This window comes from Oxyura jamaicensis, chromosome 15, assembly GCF_011077185.1.
Source record: "Oxyura jamaicensis isolate SHBP4307 breed ruddy duck chromosome 15, BPBGC_Ojam_1.0, whole genome shotgun sequence".
NCBI lineage: Eukaryota > Metazoa > Chordata > Aves > Anseriformes > Anatidae > Oxyura > Oxyura jamaicensis.
Genome location: NC_048907.1, coordinates 5,299,917 through 5,313,754, shown reverse-complemented (window position 1 = coordinate 5,313,754; position 13,838 = coordinate 5,299,917). Strand labels below are relative to the sequence as shown.

Here is a 13,838-nt window from a genome sequence, read left to right as displayed (position 1 = left end):
AAGTTCATTAAAGTTGTTGCATTCCTTAGCACTGTGAACCTGGAAATTTTGCACAAGTTTTCCTCTGTTACACTTGGAATACTTTTTAATTCCCCATACCCTCTCTGTCAGAATATTTTTTCCTTATTGTCATCGTGCATTTTTCATCTATACTTTGGTACTTCTTTAAAATCATCCAGGAAAAAAGTGGAGCTCATTCTGTTGCCTTTAATATACTAAACGATGTGACTGATACTGATCTAACAATCGTTTATTGATTTGATCTTCGTATCTCTACAGTGACTCATGGTGGAATAATTTCCAATTTAGAGATGGAAAACTGAGATGCAGACTAAATTACAGGGCTTGTCTACAGTCATATAGGAAACCTGACATTGCATGCTAAATGAGGACTGCTCAAGTTCCAGACCATATTCTATATATTGCCCCTTCATGTATCAGTCAGACCAGAGCTTCACGTTCTTCTCATTGATAAAAAATTCTGAATTTCAGAAAAAAATAATAATCTGCTAGCATTTTCCCACTAAGGCTGCTGATGGATCTAAATTGTTCTCATTTTTGCTGATATGCTTGGTTCTGGTCTGTGGCGTGTTTTTTTTTTTTTGTATATGAATGTACAGAAGACAGTCATTTTGGGGAAAAAATTGGAGAGCTGATCAGGGAGAGCCATCAATACAAGCTGGGGTACTCTTGCTTGATTTTCAAATAGGGTTATGAGACATAGACTGGTTTTTTACTTTTCTTTCCTCTTTTCAGTTTTTAGTAAGTATGAGTGCAGTGGTGTCTTTCTCTATTTTGAAAGGTAAGAATCTTCTTATTTCACCTTTATTTTCTCTGTCTGCTTTTGATACCCAGGAGAACATGTAACTTCAAGGTTTAAAAATGAAGTGGAGAGGATGGGTTTTGATATGAACAATGCCTGGAGGATTTCCAACATCAATGAGAAGTACAAGTAAGTTACGTGGGCTGCTGGTTCACAGCCAAATATCTTCTCAAAACACCAACTTAGTTATAGCGGATTACTGGAACTTATTTCCAAGTTCTGCAGTTCATAAGAAGGGACAACTGGAATTATGAGGGTGTTGGTTTCTTTTTCTTTTCAGTTTTGCTATTCTATAGCATAGATGTGCTCTTAAAGTATTATTTAATGTTTTGTTAGCTGTTGCATTTCTGTAGGCTTAGAAATACCAGATTTTGATGTGCTTGCTGAAAGACTCCTTAGAGAATAAACATTCTAATGCAAGAAAAGGAGGCCTTAAGAAATCGGCAAAGAGTGGAGTTACACTGAAATTTTAAAAAGATTTTACAACGTCTTGTTCTCCAGCTTAAGACAAAGGCTTGTGGGGGAAAAATGTTGGTTTGGATGAGCCAAGCTCATAGACCCTGAAAATAACAGCATAACACTTTTTCTGATCCTGAGAGCATGGAAAAATATCCCCTCTGTCTACTGGGTGAGGGAAAGATGTTCCTCCGTTCATGGTTGGTAGGACAGTGTACTGCCTGACCCCGATGCAGTTCAGTGCAAAAGCAGCAGTAACGCTTCATAATGAAACATGTTTCATTGCATTGTCTTTGGAGGATAATGACTTGCAGTTGGTGTCACTACAAGAAGAATATTTGTCTTGTCTCTAAAAATGGAAGAAAAAAGAGCTATTCCTTACGTTTTTAATACTAGAGAAAATGAAAGAAAACTTCAATGTCGTATGGAAGCAGAAGGAGAACCTTCATAAGGAGAACAGCCAAAATGGAGGACATTTCATTATTTCAGAATTCAGTTCTGTTACAATTTATAACCTTTCCATTGTGGCCTATTCTTAACATTTCCCCCAGACCAATTGGTGAGGCAAGGAAAACTATTTTTGCACAGTCTCAGAACTGTGACATTCAATCCAGATGTGAGGTTGTGTTTATCAGTACAATAGGGTGATTCTGTACATTTTGTTGCATTTTTGCGCAGGGTATGAGCTAGATTATTCAGCAATATATTGCAGTCACTACTGACTGCTTGCCCTGTTCTCTTCGGCAGTCATGACTTTCTTACTTGAATTGTGGAGTAGGAGATGGATCTAGTAGAAGAAAGTTTCACTTAACCAGTTAAACCAGTTAACCAGTTAAACATAAGCCAGTGCACTCAGATTCCTGCCTTCAGGGAGGGTTGATCAGCTAATTTAATTATTTACGCTTTATACAAGTTCCTTGTCTTGAATCTGGTAGCCCAGGTGGCTCTTCTATGTTTTGTGCCCCAGAAACTGAGTGGTTTATTCTTTAGCATGGAGAGATGTGGAATTCCTTTTCTGTGGTCCAGTTTATTTCAGCTGATGGAGTTAAAAATCACCTATATACAAATTTCCCAGGAAAACACAAACATGAATTTTCTGATCCTGAAATGCACTTACGTACCTTGCTGTTCACAGTGCTTTTTATGTATGCTGAGGAGAAGCTTATTGACGTACAATCAAACAGGAGCTATAACAAAACAGCTTGCTGAGATGAACAGCCGTCAGGTTGCTTATACTGCCTTTTGTTTGTGTTGTCTAGAAGGTGTGTAACTGCTCTGTATCTCCTGCATTCAACCCTTTGCGCCACTTCTCTCACAGGCTTTGTGGCAGTTACCCACAGGAAATCATAGTGCCCGCCTGGATCACGGATAAAGAGCTGGAGAGCGTGGCAAGCTTTCGGTCCTGGAAGCGCATCCCTGCTGTTGTGTACAGGTGAGCAGGTGGAACAGCCTTCACCAGTCTGCGCCTGAGGTGTTCCAGCAAATAAAAGCTGAAGTAATGTGGAACTGGGGGTCTTGGCTTGCCATGAAAGGTGTTGAGGCTCCTGTGGGCCACAGATGCCCACTCACCAAGCATGACAGACTTCACCAAGTGTTAAAGATATTTTATCTTTAACACTTTGAGAACAGGACCGTGGAACAAAATACAAAGCACCCTAATGGTTCAGGTAGCAAACAAGGATGACAAGGAGCCCTCATATGAGAAAAAGTTCAGGCCTGTTTAACTGACAGCCAAGTATGACATGTTAGGCTTGGTGCTTTGGGGCCCTTGTCTCTACATTTGCTACTTGTGTATATTCATTGCTTTATACCTATTTAAATCTCCAAGAATGTGTGACAGAGCATCATGTATTGGCACTTGTCAAACCATGTGTGAAGTAAGACAGACTGGCTACACATTCAGTCAGTGAATAAGGGTTTGTTATCTTCTAATTGCAAATACGTGTTGTGGGAGCACTCAGCTTTGCATGTCCTGCAAGTCATTCTTAGGGCAGCACCTGAGTTAAGATTGTTTTATTTTTTTTAATATGAAAATGAAAATGAAAAAATGTAAGGTGAAGAAATGAACAGAAGTGAAAAAATGGTAAGTAGCATCTCTGGCTAGGTACTCTGGCCATTTTTCTCTACTTCTCGCCTAGTCATTTGGAAGAACCACGCAACAGAGAAGCACAAACAAACCAATACTCAAATGGTGCAGTATAAGCAAGGACAAATCCTAAAATGATATAAGGGAGATGTAAAACTCAGTTTACAAGAGCTGTTAGCTTCATCTGCATTTTGTAAATAGTTTTAATCAGGCATTCTTTTCCTTAGAGTGAGTCCAGCTCTTCATAAGAAAATTGCTTTTCTGAGCTACTATTTTTTGGCAGCTTCTTTAGTAAGAAATACATTTCAGAATTGTTTCTCAAATATTCTTGGACCTGTCTTTAATACCTTGGCCACTTTTCTGGTGTGCTTATCCTCCCATAAGCATTTAAAATCACTTTAAAAATCAGATGACAAAGGGATTAAAAAGATAATGAATACTGATAATTCCATTAAGTCTGCCCAGTCATCCATTTGTTCTAAAGAGAGAGAAAGCAAGAGCTGTTCTCTGAGTAACAAGCTAAATTTAGAGATCAGTAAAGTTGACAAATTCACATGACCCAGGTCAGAGGAGCAAGTATACAAGAGTAGGCAATAAAGCATCGTTTACCTAGGATGATAAGAGTTAGTGCTGCATGCATGGAGAAGAAATCAGCTTGTGGCAGCAGACCGTTGTCTTTGAATCATCCTTCTTTTTCTTCTTTTTCTCCCAAATAATAAAGCAGTTAATGTTGTCTCTAAATGTTCAGGAATTACCCCCATCCTCTCTTAGGCTCTGTGAAGGGAAAAATGCTTTCCAGCATATGCTAAATTTTTTAGACTTAAGGTAGTTGATTATTTTGGTAATACATACATGTGTGTGTTTGTCTGTGTATATATAAAAATGTATATAGGAGAACAGTGTAATTTATATATGTTTTTTTTAATCCAGCTTTGAACACTGCATTTCAGGCTACTTTGTGCCTTTTATGCAGTTGTCACATAATTGGGCAGAATTAACACAGTTAACATGAGGAAGCATCATCCCCCTTCAGCACTATGCAGAAAAAGTCATAATTTTTGTATCATTTTTGGATAAAGCGTCCATTCAAGGGGATTTATGGGCTAGTGATTTAAATGTTTGAAAGACCTCATTGACTGAAATTGTTTAATCCCTGGCATTTAATATTCTGCACTTCTGACAAGACGACACGTGTTCAATTACCACATGGTATTTCATCTGTATCTTAAAAACAGAGGGAGAAAACTTGCTCTTTTTTGAATTCTTTTTCTTTTATCTTGACATTTAGGAATGCAAGACATCCAGTTCATCATTCTGCATCTAATAAAATCCAAATCAGCTAGTGGTTGATGATCCATATGATTGGAAATCCATATAGAGGTCTCTTTATATATACATAGATATATAAGACCATAAAAATAGCTTTTTTCCTTACTTTTGGAGGAGTAACAGACAAAAGCTCATTTAGCATTTTTATCCATTGAAGATAATTTGGGACTATTGATTTCATTATTTATTGATCGCATTTAAAAATCTGCCTCAGGGAAAAAAGTAATATTTTTTTAAATTCATCCAATAACTAGTCTCAGGTATTTCTTTGAATGCTGGGACAGAGAGAGAGGAGAGAGAGAGACACTTAGCTACAAAACCCTTTTTGTTCTTGCAAAGCATTCAGAAGCTATGGCAGCATCCCCAGGCTGAAAAGCTGAGCAGGCTGAATTCAGAGGCAAACTTCAAAAATACTCATCGGAGTGTTGTCCTATCCTCCTAGGACCACTGCTTCTGTTTTGCGATCAGATTCCCAGAAAAATCTGACACCCAGCTTCTGCAGCTTTCCTCAGTGCTTACTATTTTTGACAACCTAGGCACATATTTAGGCAGATGAACCTGGCCTGTAATGTAGTTTTTGTAGCTCCACCTGTCTTAGTCTCGGAAAATCAGTGTTAGGGAGGAGGCTTCTGGAATTCAGAGCAAAGTCCGTATAGAGAACTTCATCTGCCTTCTATAAACCTTATCCTAAACTCATGAGAACCTACTTAAAAATGAAGTGTTGAGGATGCTTTTTGCTATCCCACACCGAAGGTTGTTACCCGTCCAGGCAGCATTTCTGCCAGCGCAGGAAGCAAGGGTAAACAGATTTGCTGTGTACTGTACTTACTGAATTATATTAGAATGAATTGCAGTAATAATTTTTTGGGTTGCAAGTACTAGTAGTTAAGTAATGCTACGCAGGGAGCTGTGCAAACCTTTATTACTGAGCCTGTCTTGCAGTTGTAAGGACTTAGAGGATTTATTGTACTCGAGGGATTGCTTGAACAGAGAGATTGAGCATACGCTGCGGTGTACTGCACATCATACAGTTACAGTGCTTTGTAATGATGAGCTTCGTAGTTACTCAATGAGTGATTTACTATCTAGTTTACTATCTAGAGGCTTCATGTTGCTTTGTCTCTAGAGGGTTAGGAAGTTGGCAGTACAGAGTTTGGTTTAATTTTCCATTTACTCTTTTTTTATAGTTACTGAAATGTGAATGACACCATCTTACACTCAGACCCATCTCTAGGGACGTCAGAATTGCACTTAAACTGCTATTTTTGGCTCCCAAGGCCAGTTCAGTTGGGATGAGTGTGATTCTTCAGACCTCCAACGTCACCGTAAATAGATTTGTTTGGTATCTGCCTAGGCGTATTAAGGCTTCACCACTATCAAGGAACTCGACTTCTGTCTAGTGATTGATTCGGTATTAATCGTGGTATAAATGGGAGGCAAGAACCTGGAGATGTAAATATAACCGTGTATGAGCCTGTGAAAATGATTCTGCAGGTAGGTAGCAATGAAATCCGGGGGAACATATGGGAAAGTAAACGAGCTGATCTAGGTGTTCAGAATAGATGTGTTACATGCCCAGTGATGGTTTGTTTTCTTTGTTCAGCATAGCAGGGAACTGGGTGGCCTTTCAGTGATTGGCACGTATATTTTGCTGAACTAATTTTGTATCAATAGAGCTGCCTCTGGGAGGCAATTCATTCCAACAGACACATTTTCCTTTGCGTGGAGTTGCCTGGCACCTCTTGTAAATGCCGTGGCATTCAGATGGCTTTGCCTTCGGTTCGGTTAATGCAGTGTGTCAGCTGCTTCCTCTCAGTGAAGGAATTTGATGTGAAACCATTACAAAAGAGCTATGAAAAACCCTTAAAATACAGTATCAGGAAATATTTTATATTTCTAAGTTTTTGCAGCGGCAAGCCTTAACCTGCTGCTAGTGCTGCTTTTGGATGAACAGCTGGAGGCAGCTGCCACTGAAGTGACACTGCAGAGGTGGCTCTGCCAAGCACGAGACAGGGTCTGATGGCTCTGGCAGCAAATTCTAAACCAATTTTTGACACTGCCATAAACATTTCCTGGGGTGCTAAGAGAAAAAAGTAAGACTTAGAGGTTTGTGTGTGCCTTCTTCGTGGTCAGGACTGTCAAAGTCAATGTTTAAATTTGCTGAAAGGTTCAGCTCACCCTTACTATCAATGCAATTTAACGTCTCCTGGTTGACGTAAGGCTGGAACAATCATCTTGCCTGCACTCTGAAATAAAACTTTAAAATCTTTTCCTTTCCTACAGAGTAACATTTAGGCACGGTAATTGGCACGTACTTTTATGAATGTGCAGGTTGTGTTTCTGAGGGGTTCCTGAGCAAGAGTGGCCTAAAGGCACCTTTGTTTAAAGCTGCGTGTCTGTAGGTTGGTCGGACAGAAAATAACAGTGTGGGGATGAGCAGCAGAATAATTCAGACGGGATGTGAGGCAAGGAACAGAACTTTCTAGGTGTCCCGCTCCTCAGCACCACTGCCTCACCAAGCGGCCTGAGAGAAGTCGTGTCCCTGCTTTTCCTTTGCCTCTCCACCTACAGCTCCTCATGCTGACGGCTGGGCTCCCTTTCTTGCCGTGCCTGAGGTCCTCCAGATTCAAGGTGTTACTGGGGAAGGTCAAAGAGAATGTTGTAAGCACTTTGGTGGACGGGGAATTGTGTTCTGCAGCAGTGCGATGGGTCAGCGTGGAGGCAGTAAGTGAGAATTAAGTGGCAAGGTTTCAGGATTCTTCTCTTAAATACGAGATTATAGGGGCGAGTTTCTTAATGTTTTTCAGAGCATGTTTGCAGTGGTTGGATACTCTTCTGTTATTTTAAGGAAAGGCTGTGGTACCTAAGGACAAGGTTTTGTGGGTGACGTTGGTGGAAGGGGGGATAGTTGGACCAGATGATGTTGGAGGTCTTTCCTAACCTTGGTGATTCTGTGATTCTATTTCAGATCTGTTCTTTATGTGTAGTACAAGAAGATAGGTCAAATTAAAGAAAAAAACAAAACAAACTCTTCTGATTTTTGTTGTTCTCCAGAAGATAGCTATGTTCAAGTCTCACTGACATTTTTAAATTGATAAACTCCTGTCTGTTCTCCATTTCACAATCCTCTGAAGTTTTATCAGTGTATAGAGCGCTTAGAACTTATATCCCATTTAAGAAGACAAATATTCTGTTAAGCAATTTCTCCCTTTTCATAGCTGCTTAGGTGTCTGTAGAAAAGTTTACATGCCTGTGGCCTTTATTTACCAGCCTGGCACCACACCGGTGCTTATGTGTAGGAGTGGAGTGCTACTGGTGCTCTTCAGCAGCTCCTTGGTGCTCTTCTCCTAGGTATGGTTGGTGTTAGAGAGGCAGCAGATGAAACACTGCCCACAGAGGGCCAGAAGAGGAATGGAGAACACACCACAGACAGCAACCGCAAGAGAAGAAGCTGAAGGGTGGAAGGCAGGGCTGAGGAGCTTAGGGGCGGTGAAATCTCAAGGGCTCTTTTGCTTTTTAAATCTTCTAAAAATATTTTTTTTAAAGTATTTTTTTTTTTCAAAATGATTCAGCTTTTTTCCCCGCTGGTGAGGATAGAAGACCATTCCTTTCCAACAGGCACTAATAGGAAAATTCCGAATGAGTTAAACTGCAGATGTTCAGCATCCTGAGAAACTGGCTCTTTCCTTTTAAGCTAGTGAAGGAATGCCTAAAATCCAGTGCCTTCTAGGTACGGTTCTGCAAAGTGTTCAAGGACCACCTTCCGGGATTCACAGGTGATCCTTGGCAAGGGATGCTCTCAGTGTACAAGGGTAAGGTTCTGACTTAGTGTTACACATCATCGGACAGAAGGCTTGCCAAATTCTGCCAGTATTCCGTACCAAGATCACGGTGACATTCCTCGCAGATCTAATTAATGGTATGGTTCGATTTCAAAACAAACTTATCAAAAAGTGAATCTGTGTTTTCACTCCTTTCTTCTGGCTTTAAAATTAGCATGGCTTAAACTGTCCTTTCGTATTTAGCCTGCTGTACCACAGCAGCAGAGCTGACTGGTCAGCAGGTGGTGAACACTCCTTTACAGCATCTGCTGTGCTGAAATGCTCCCCAGCTTTTACTGGCCGACAGGCAGCCTTGGTAAGCATGAAGGTGCTCTGTTCTCTTGTACTGACCTCAGCTTTGGCTTTTACCTTTCAGTGACAGCCAGTGTCCTGGAGAGAAGCGCGTGGCACGCGTTGCTGCTGAGTCACAGGCTGGGGATAGAATTAAAGTACCGGAGCGAAGCATTTAATTTCTCACATCCTCTGTGTTTTCCATCCTGATCTTTCAAGTTATGCACTGCTGTTCTTTCTGTTCTTTACCTTTTCAGGCACCAGAGCAACGGAGCAGTTATTTCCCGCTGTGGACAACCTGAGGTCAGTTGGTGGGGCTGGAGGAACGCAGATGACGAGCACCTTGTCCAGTCGGTAGCCAAAGCCTGTGCCTCAGATTCGAGGTCCAACAGTAACAAACTAATGAATGGAAATTGTTCCAGAGATTTCTCCAATGGAGGAGACCTCTCTGATGTGGAATTTGGTAAGTTTGTCACGGTTCTTTTTCTGTAAAAAGGCAGCAATTTTGGAAAATGCTTAATCTCCTCTATGTACTGTAACAGATTCAATCCCTTTTGTTTAATGAGGCATTCTCTGATGTCTGTATGCACGTTGCATATACGCTGTGCGGCTTGGGTGTATCATAGTTGTAAGTGATGTCGGAAGTATCCCTTCAGTTGCATATTCTCTTCCCCAGATTCCTCCATCTCTAATGCTTCGGGAGCAGAGAGTTTGGCAATACAGCCTCAGAAGCTTTTGATCTTAGACGCACGATCCTACGCAGCAGCTGTGGCAAACAGAGCCAAAGGTGGAGGCTGTGAGTGCCCAGGTAAGCAGTGTTTCTTCTCATTTTTATATTAAGTTAATAAAAAAGATTTGCTCAAATAAAATTACACTGATATTCTTCAGTACTGTATACTACTTCAGTACAATACTCATCTATATGGAAGTTCTGGACAATTGCAGCTATCTCACAGCCCTTCAAAAGGACAGGTTTATTTGTTTCTTTGAGTTTCTCAGAGCATAAACCACGTGGCAACATTGTTCAGTATATGGCGAGCTGTATGGAATATATTTATCATCTTTCTCTTGCTGAGTCAAATATATAAACCAGAGAGAGACAAACAGATCCAATATGCTAATGTCTGAAAAACCTGAACAAATTTTAAAGTCCCTTAGCTGTAAAGGACAGTCATAGTCTAGAATGGTTATGCAGAAGACAAATTTTCTGCAGTTGTTGTAAAGCTGAAACATTTTTCAGCATTTATACTATAACCCAAAGCAGCTGAAATCCTGATTCATCTTGCATTTGTAATATGTTCATATTTATCACTTTCTTTGTTCTTTGGCACATGTAAATTGTTGATGATATAAACAAGATATGATTTTATGGTCACTGTTGGATATGAATACAGCCTGTTAAAATTCCATAGCTGGAGAATCTGAAAAGAATACCAGACAGAAAAATTGTCAGTAAGAACAAAAACTATTTCAGCCACGTATTCCTGTTTTGTTCTTTACTGCAATTGCTTCACTTTGATAAATAGCCACCAGAAGGAAGAGATGAATTTTCCATTTAACACCTCACAATGATTAAATAACTCATCATCATCACGGAGGAAAATTTCAAAACAGAAAAGCAAGTTTATTTTTTTTCATGTATATTGATTCTTGAATTCTTTGTAGAAAATTTCCAAACAGCTTAAGTGTCACCTTCAATAAATTTGACTTGCATTAAGTGCATCCTTTTTGCTGATACATTTTCTCCAGGTATTGCCAAGTTTGCTTCTCTCGGTACCAAAAAATCTCAGTTGTGTTGTGTTTTATATAAAATATAATTCAGTAAAAAAGGCAAAAAATACTTAGATATTCTGATACTGTCAGTCACTTTGGCCTGGAGTTACCTATTTTATCCCTAACAGGATGTTTCTGGTTTGGGCAGAATTTGTTGGGCATTTAAGAAATCAAATGATTTTTAAATGATTTTAAGAAATCAAATGATTTCTTAAAACAAATACTCTAATCTAAAAGAGTACTGGATTTTCTTTTACAAGCAGTCAATATCCAGTGTTCTAAATCCTGACTTTATTTCTGTTGTAGGAAAGGTCATTTTATTGCTATCATGTCATCATTTTTGTGCAAAGAAGCACTGATACAGAGCAAAGTTAGGTCTAGGAGTGACTAGTTGGTATCTTTCTGCAGCTTCTTGGGTGCTCCCTCTAACTAGTGGCCACCGTCTGTACTGAAACTGCTTCCACAAGTTGCTTGAGTACACATCATGGCAACGTCTGAAGGAAAACTCAGTAATTCCATTTATATTCTATTTTCCTTTGAGCATTTCTCATGTATTGCTTATTCCTTGTAATAGAAAAACTCAAAGCAGCTTTTTTGGTAGTTAAAAAAGTGAAAATATAACTTATATAAAAATAGAAATCAGTTTACCAAGCTACAGAGCATCCATAAATTACCAGTTAAGTATCTTTATGCTTCTCAGTCTCTTATTAGATTGCTCAGTAACAGATTATTTCATCTGTCCGCAGCACCAGAGGTTTGTTTTTATGAAAAAGCTTCTTTTAGAAATTAAACTGAGTGCAGTTTTCAGTTTCTTCCCTCTTTCTTGATATTTCCCTACAGAGTATTATCCAAACTGTGAAGTAGTATTCATGGGAATGGCAAACATTCATTCTATCCGGAAGAGCTTTCAGTCCCTGCGTTTGCTCTGCACACAAATGCCAGATCCAGGAAAGTAAGTGGATGTTTGGTGTTTTCGGCATTTCTTACATCTTTCTGTAACCACATTCTTTTGCTTCTGTTTTGTAAACTGAAATGCCGTGGTTTTTTTTTCCCTTATTGACTTTCCTGTGTAAAAATGCTAAGCTGTATTTTTCATTTCCATGGAATTTGAGCTAAAGGAAGTTGTTGGATTATTGTCACTGAAGAGAATTTAGAAAATGAGATCTGGGATTATAATTCAGCCCTGAATTTTGATCCCAGAATGTTACTACTTCCATGTGTGCTTCTGAGTGCTAGCACTTAGTCTAACGTGTTATTCCCAGATCTTTGTAGCTCGGCTCTCCTTCAAAAAAATTCTAGTGGTGTTCCGTGTATTTCATGCATTTATAGTCCCCTCCGGTGCTATGGGATAATTCGCCTCTAGTTGGTCCCCAGGAGCCTCTGAGGTTGGGTCTTTATTAGGACACTGTAGTTTCACCAGTCCTGTTTCTCCTACCAGGTCTCTCTGCTTTGAATTTGTTGCTGGTTGTCACTCAAATGGCCACCCTTACTGAGCTGAATGTGAAAACCTTCAAACTGCTCTGCTTCTTTAGATACCTACTGCACACCTTGGAAAGCCTGGTGATAGTTGAGATGTGGGTGATATCAAAGGCACCCCAGGTTCCAAACTTCTCTTGCAGCACAGAGTTGTCCTGGGGATATGGCAGAGTCCCAAGATCTGCCACTGATACCAGAAGTGCGGGGTAATCTGAATCCTCAGCTCCAAGGAATGGAGTCAATAGAGGCTGCTGAAAGTAGCGGTTAGCAGCAGTGCTTGTGCTGGCCCTTGCTGGGGCTGTGTTGTGCTGGGCAAGTGTTTCTTCTCCAAGTTGTGTGCAGCAAGCCACGTGCCACAGACTGGCTGTTCCTCCGGTGGGCTGCGCGGCTTTGTTTCTTACAAATCCAAGAAAGCGTAGATAGAAATGAAAAATATTCAAGAATGGCATTCACAGCGTATTAAAATACAAATTAAATCATGGTTATGCTTTGATTTGATGGATTCAGAGATCCAAACCTGGATGCATTTTAAAAGAACAACAATTGTCCTCGTTTCTTTTCCTCTAGTTGGTTATCAGCTCTGGAAAGTACCAAGTGGCTGCAGCACTTATCTGTTCTTCTGAAGTCTGCGCTACTCGTGGTTCATGCTGTGGACCGAGACCAGCGACCTGTCTTGGTGCACTGCTCCGATGGCTGGGACCGAACCCCCCAGATAGTGGCGCTGGCCAAACTGCTGCTAGATCCATATTACAGGACCACAGAGGTTTGTAAACCATCGGTTAATGCATGAGGCGGTTATCAAATTTGGGTTCTTTTCAAAGGAAGTCTGTAAAAAAATAATTACAGGTTTTTCCACTAGAAGAAGTACCAAAGCTAGCAGGAGTTAACAGTAGTGCAGATGCAGTTACATATACTTGTGACTCTGTAAATCAAGAGCAGGTTAATTTTTTCCCTTTTGCAATAACTGCCTAGTCGTGGTCTATGTTTCTCTGTATTTAGTGTAGGGATATAGAATACAGAGTGCTTCTGGCACCATTGCAGTTTCTCAGGCAACTATTGATACAAAGCTTTTCTCTTTTCTATATTTCTCAGCTGCATATTTTTTCCAGTTTCATTTTTTTCATTGTCCTTTGTTGCTTAGGTATAATTCAGTTGATTTTTCAGCCTGGCTTTTCTTCTATCACTTTTCAGCCTTGTGGGATATGTGATGGCTGGGTTCCATCTACCAGCCCACATGCAAAATGTCTTTGTTGTCTAGAACAGAAGCGTGTGTCTGAACACTGTGCTAAAAACTGCTGCTCAAAACCTCAGGCACATAAGTACCAGCAGTTTAAACTGTAGCAATGCCTTTTGGAGGAAACCGTGGAGTCTTCCTCAGATCCTTTTTCACATTGGTTTTAGAAGTCAGTGTTTATCAGGTCAAAACATAGTGCTCTGTCGTCAGCACAGAACCTCCTCATAGTTCCTACTCAGTTGTCGTTCCTGTTTGAAGCGCAGAGTTCCTCTGTACATGTCTTTTGCCTGCCTTCCTTGTCCCTACTGCATCAGAGGAAGCCGTGTACTGTAGGTGTCTGCACGAGGATCAGAAATGTTTAGAAAAACGAGTCTTCATCGTTGTCACATTTCAGGCTTTACAGCTATCAGCTTTTCTTTAAGCTACAACCACTGACTCAATAAACATGCTCCACAATTTTTCTTTCCACTAAGAATCAAGACCTTCCTAACACGTGGTAGGGTTTAGGTCCTGTAAGACTAGGTGTCACATCCAGGTGCTCAGCTAGAC

General features: G+C 40.2%; 1 protein-coding gene across 13 annotated transcripts in view; it reads left to right on the top strand.

Annotated features, from left to right (window-relative positions):
* Positions 1-13,838, top strand: part of MTMR3 (myotubularin related protein 3) — a 79,256-nt gene that overhangs the window by 49,241 nt on the left and 16,177 nt on the right. For all 13 annotated transcript variants that reach the window (XM_035340208.1, XM_035340212.1, XM_035340219.1 and 10 more), the window contains 6 exons: positions 856-952; positions 2,598-2,711; positions 9,064-9,269; positions 9,483-9,614; positions 11,420-11,531; positions 12,623-12,818. In XM_035340208.1, coding sequence (XP_035196099.1) covers positions 856-952; positions 2,598-2,711; positions 9,064-9,269; positions 9,483-9,614; positions 11,420-11,531; positions 12,623-12,818 — 857 coding nt within the window. The remainder of the gene's footprint in view (positions 1-855; positions 953-2,597; positions 2,712-9,063; positions 9,270-9,482; positions 9,615-11,419; positions 11,532-12,622; positions 12,819-13,838) is intronic.